The following is a 5,851-nucleotide window of genomic DNA, read 5'->3' on the forward strand; positions in this document are numbered from 1 at the left end:
GGGGCTCGATCTCAAAACCTTGAGATCAGACCTGAACTCAAACCAAGAGTCCAATGCTTAACCAAGTGAGCCACTCAGGCACCCTGACACAGTCCTTGTTTTTAAAGAAGTTTGTGGAATATCCTTTTATAAAATGAAAATCCATTGCCAGAGGGCTACCTCCTAATAATTCACTTATTTTAGAAATGAAGATTTTTTTTATACATTGAGGATTTTTAATAAAATCCAGCTGTATCTAGTAATCAGTTAAGCTTTCTGAGTTTGACTAAACTGTGGTATGTTATCACCCGTTCACAACTGGTGGATGGCCCTTACCTTCATTTAGGAGACGGGCGTCACGAAGGGGGGCATTGTAAAAAAAAAAAAAAAAAAAGTTTCCTCTTGATAAAGAATCACAAATAATAAGGCAAAGCAAGTGCAAAAACAAAGGTTCATTCCCATAGGGTTAAGGTTGCTGGCTTCGGAGACAGGCTGGTGGGTCCTGGGTCCCTCCCTCCCTAAGTGTTCTTATGTATGTGAATAAATTCTCTCCAAGTTGATCCATGAAATAGAAATAATAATGCCTATCTCATGGGGTTATTTTAAGGATTAAATAAAGATACTTTTTAATGCAGGGATTATTAGCACAATGCCTAGAATAAAATAAGCACTCAGTATATCATGTAGCCTGCATTGTACGTGTATAGACATTTCAATGACACCTTAGGCTTCCACTGTGTGAGGAATACATGTTCCCCTCATTTTTCCACGGCAGGGAGGTAAAGGCTTGGCCCACAGTTAACTGGGGTGGGTTAGCTCAAAGAGAAGCACAGGAATGGGCCAGGCCTTGTATGATAGAGCGTCTCACACTGTCTCTCCCAAGAAAGACATTCTCACCTATGTGTGTGTGTCCCTATCCCGCAGAGCCGTGATATGTACCCTGTGGTGGTCGAGAAGACACAGACCGCTTTGACTCAATTTCCCTATCCCTGACTAGTCATACCGATTTTCACACCTCTCCGTTCGGAGTTATTAATTTGGCAGCAATTAAAATGAACAGGGGCTCCTGGCTGACTCCTTCGGGAGATCATGGGACTCTTGAGGGTGGGGTCATGAGTTCAAGTGGAAAGAAGAACTGAGACCTTATCATGTGAAATTTCCCAGGTCTCTGCATATCCTCTGCACCTGCCAGCTTCCAAGGGAAGTAGTTTCCACAAACCACTCATGTGGGTCCTTTCACAACATGAAAAAAACCCCACCAACTTGTAAGATCTGGAAGAGCAGTAGAGAGGATTAAGAGCACATAGAAAGATTTTCTTTTTTTTTTTTTTAAAGATTTTATTTATTTATTTGTAAGAGAGAGAGAGTGAGAGCGAGCACAGGCAGACAGAGTGGAAGGCAGAGTCAGAGGGAGAAGCAGGCTCCCTGCGGAGCAAGGAGCCCGATGTGGGACTCGATCCCAGGACGCTGGGATCATGACCTGAGCCGAAGGCAGCTGCTTAACCAACTGAGCCACCCAGGCGTCCCTAGAAAAGATTTTCTAACTGAGTTTTCAAACAGTTAGCAGAGAGAGGCACAGAACCCCCTTTCCCACTGTCTCCGGAATGGTTCAGGACAGTGCGACCCAGCGACAAGGAAAGAGGCTCATCTCCACGGGGCGATGTCTAGAGAGCTCTCCTAGATCCTTGACAACTGGCTTTACAACCCTTCATTCAGGTAGCAAGCCACTAGATTTGTAAGCTGTCCCCACCAGGAAACCTTCTGGACTGTCACCCACAGGACTGTCAGGGGTGTCGTTCCCAGTTAGGTGACGGACATCAAAGAGAGGTTCGCAGGATCACTGAGGTAGGAATCAAAATTCATCTGAGGGGCGCCTGGGCGGTTCAGTCGGTTAAGCGTCTGCCTTCAGCTCAAGTCATGATCCCATTGTCCTGGGATCGAGCCCTGCATTGGGCTCTCTGCTCAGCGGGGAGCCTGCTTCTCTCTCACCCCTTGCTCCCCGCCCCCCCTTTGCTCATGCTCTCTCTGTGTCAAATAAATAAATAAATAAAATCTTTTTGAAAGGTTGTCTCCTGACATAGTCGTTTGCAAATGGACTCTGGCTTTTTCTCCCTCGGTTCATTCTTTCAGAAAAGCAAAAGGAAGACTTTGGGTGATAACAGTGTGGCTTCTTCAGGTGATACATGGGGCTTACCCCCATTGGGTTACCGAGAATGACATCTGCGGGACTCCTTTGTCACACCGTTCCAAGTCAGTCTCCCACTTGTCCTTTCTCTTTCAGGTACCTCTTTCTCCTGGCTGGAGGGGGCGCCCTGGCCTTGGCAGCCATGGGTTCCTTCGCTGTGCTGGTCCTCATCCCCGCTCTGTGGACTGCGGTGCTGATTTCCTGGCGTGGCCCGCGGGATGTGCACAGGTGGGCGTTCATTTCCCAGATGAGCTGGCAGACGCTCTGTCACCTGGGGCTGCACTACACCGAATACTATCTTCGAGAACGTCCTTCCACGAGGTAAAGCTCACTTGGTTATACTAACCCAGCCGAGGCTGCGCTTGCACCACGGTGAAAGTGGACAGAACCTGGGGGATGAGTCTGAATGCGAATTCTCGCACATTGGGGCAGGGTGACCTTAGGCAAGTTGTTTAACCTCTCAGTCTCAATTTCTGTTCCTAAAAAAACGATAGTGTGTGTGTGTGTTTGTGTCTATAACAATACCTGTATTAGAAGACTCTCAAGTTTGAGATAATTAATATAAATGTAATTAAATGACTATAAGTAACTGCCACATGTTGCCCACATCACACAGTGCCTGGCACTTCGCTGTCCTTATCATTGTGCCTGAAAAGGGCATCGAACCAGGAGTTCCAGGGCCCACAGATAAGATCTGCCTAGAAGTGACTAAGCACAGTCGGCTCAACTCAGACTGGCTGGTTTAGACACACAGTCGGCAGCCTCTGCTCCCCTTCAGCAGCACAGGGAAGGTATAAACTCACTGTAAACCTTCGCTGCCTTCCGGTGGAAGCTGCTATGCAAGGGTTTTGCTTTCATTGAGACTCAGCTGTTCTGTCCTCCCACAAGAAGTGTAGTTACCAGTCTAGGAAACGAATCAGGCACTGATTACCATTTAGAGAAGTGTTTTTCATGAGTCAGTGAGATCACCCAGATTAGGGGAGAACAGGTATCTCTGCGATCTTGAGCCCTGTGGTCCCTGGCTTCCCGTCTCACCACAACTGGTGTGGGTCTGTGGTCACTCAGAGAATATGGGCTGAGACCTGTCCAGGCGGGTCACCTCTGACTCTAGTTTGCCATGGGTGCTCTCATTCTACCATCCCTGCCACACCTAGAATCCTTTTCTTCATCCTCACTGCTTTCACCAAAGGCTTAAGGGTTTGTTTTTTGGGAGAAGAGGCAAGGTGGCAGGCAGGTAGGGGGTAGGGAGTACTGACTGGGGTGTGGTGAATTAGGATTTTGGTAAGAAGCGGGGACCTGATAGGGGCTGGAGGAGCGAGTTGAACAGGATCTGATTGATGGGAAGAAGGCTGAGCCAGAGCTGAGACGGGAAGATGTATTAGTTTGCTCTGACTGTCCAAACGAGGTACTGAAGAGGAAGTGACTCACACAACAGAAATGTACTTCCTCTGGAAGCTGGAAGTTCAAGGTCAAGGTGTTGGCAGGTTCAGCTTCTTCCGAGGCCTCTCTCCTTGGCTTGTAGATGGCTCTCTTTCCATGTGTCCTCACCTGGTCTTCCCTGTGTGTGTGTGTGTGTGTGTGTGTGTGTCCTAATCTCCTCTTCTTGTAAGAATGCCTATCATACTGGATTAGGGTTCACCCCAATGACCTCATTTTAACTTACTCACTCTGTCTCCAAATGCAGCCACATTCTGAGGCACTGGGGGTTAGGGCTTCAACACATGAATCTGGGGGAAACACATTCAGCCCACAATAGCAGGTGTACAAACAGGTGTTGGTGGCGTTTGGAGGCTACTTTGCCTACTGTTTGGATCGGTCAGGGAAGGTCAGTTGTCCTTAAATCCTCAGACTCACAGACAGAAGCTGTGGAAAATGTGGGAAACAGTGCCATTTTCTCTCCACAGGACAGCGTTCCTGATTGTAGAGGGCATCGTGTAATTTTCATTACTCTTTTCCATAAAAACCTTGCCAGCAAGATCTTCTCTACCTTGTGACCCTGAAGCAGGAGCAGCTCAGGTGACTGGTTAAGAACCTCAAATTGCTAATGACTCAGTGCACACCCTGAACCCCAAGACTGACTCACTGTTCCTAAGCACAGAGGCCAAAGACTGCAGAATCTTACTGACAGGGACCAGTTCATAATTTAAAATCTTCGCCTTCCTATAATCTCTTCAATACTAAATTTGTGTCCCTTCTGTGGCAAATTTCTCCCAGGTCCCGGATCCTAGTCTATAGAAGCCATTCCCAGAAATATACTAACAATATTTCCCCCACAATATCCCTTGTCATTCTTCTAGTTGCCTCTCTAATGATTCATTTCCCCATTTACCCTTTGATCCTAACCAGAGCAGCCTGTGGGGAGAAGTAACTCAAGAATCTTTGTGGGGCGCCTGGTGGCTCAGTGGGTTAAGCCTCTGCGTTCAGCTCAGGTCATGATCTCAGGGTCCTTGGATAGAGCCCCGTGTCGGGCTCTCTGCTCAGCAGGGAGCCTGCTTCCCCCTGTCTCTCTGCCTGTCTCTCTGCCTGCTTGTGATCTCTGTCAAATAAATAAATAAAATCTTAAAAAAAAAAAAAAACCCAAGAATCTTTGTGGGGGCACCGCAGGGCTGGACATCGGTCTCCATTGTTCAGGGCTGCTGTTCGCTGTGGGGTCGTGTGTGAGGGACTAGAATGGGATGAAATAAATGTGGAGCGTCTTCACATTTGAAATAAATCTCTTTCAGGTTCTGCATCACTCTTTCTTCCCTCATGCTATTGACCCAGAGGGTGACGTCCCTCTCTCTGGATATCCGTGAGGGAAAAGTGAAGGCAGCATCAAGAGGCATCGGGGAAAGAAGCTCGTTGTCTGAGCATCTGTGTGAGGCGCTGCCCTACATCAGCTACTTGCTCTTTTTCCCTGCTCTCTTAGGAGGCCCCCTGTGTTCCTTCCAGAAATTCCAGGCTCGTGTCCAAGGGTCTGGCACTTTGAGTCCCAGGCGCGCCCTCTGGGCTCTGAGCCAGAGGGGTCTGCAGATCCTGGGTCTCGAGTGCCTAAAGGTGGTTTTGGGGAAGGTGGTGAGAGCAGGAGCAGGTCTGGCTGACTGCCAGCAGCTCGAGTGTATTCGAGTCATGTGGTCCACGGCCGTGTTCTTCAAACTCACCTACTACTCTTGCTGGATCCTGGATGACGCCCTCCTCCACGCCGCGGGCTTTGGACCTGGGTTTGGTCACAGCCCCAGCGAGGAGGGCTACCTCCCCGATGCGGACATCTGGACACTGGAAACGACCCACAGGATCTCCCTGTTCACGAGAAAGTGGAACCAAAGCACAGCGCGGTGGCTCCGACGCCTCGTGTTCCAGCACGGCGGGACCTGGCCGCTGCTGCAGACCTTTGCCTTCTCGGCCTGGTGGCATGGGCTCCATCCAGGACAGGTGTTCGGTTTCCTGTGCTGGGCTCTGATGGTGGAGGCCGATTACCTGATTCACACTTCTGCCGGCTTGTTTATCAGATCCTGGCCAATGCACCTGCTCTACCGAGCGCTCACTTGGGCCCACACCCAGCTCATCATTGCTTATATAATGCTGGCCGTGGAGGCCCGGAGCCTCTCCTCCCTTTGGCTGCTGTGTAATTCCTGCAACAGTGTCTTCCCCCTGGTGTACTGCATTTTGCGTTTTCTATTGGGAAAGAGAAAGCAGACATTTAACTGA

The 5,851-nt window shown here is 49.2% G+C and overlaps 1 protein-coding gene across 1 annotated transcript in view; it reads left to right on the forward strand.

Annotated features, from left to right (window-relative positions):
* Window positions 1-5,851, forward strand: part of MBOAT4 (membrane bound O-acyltransferase domain containing 4) — a 6,510-nt gene extending 659 nt beyond the window's left edge. The window contains exons 2-3 of the mRNA XM_059384356.1: window positions 2,261-2,485; window positions 4,888-5,851. Coding sequence (XP_059240339.1) covers window positions 2,261-2,485; window positions 4,888-5,851 — 1,189 coding nt within the window. The remainder of the gene's footprint in view (window positions 1-2,260; window positions 2,486-4,887) is intronic.

This window comes from Mustela nigripes, chromosome 18 (assembly GCF_022355385.1).
Source record: "Mustela nigripes isolate SB6536 chromosome 18, MUSNIG.SB6536, whole genome shotgun sequence".
NCBI classification, from domain to species: Eukaryota; Metazoa; Chordata; class Mammalia; order Carnivora; family Mustelidae; genus Mustela; species Mustela nigripes.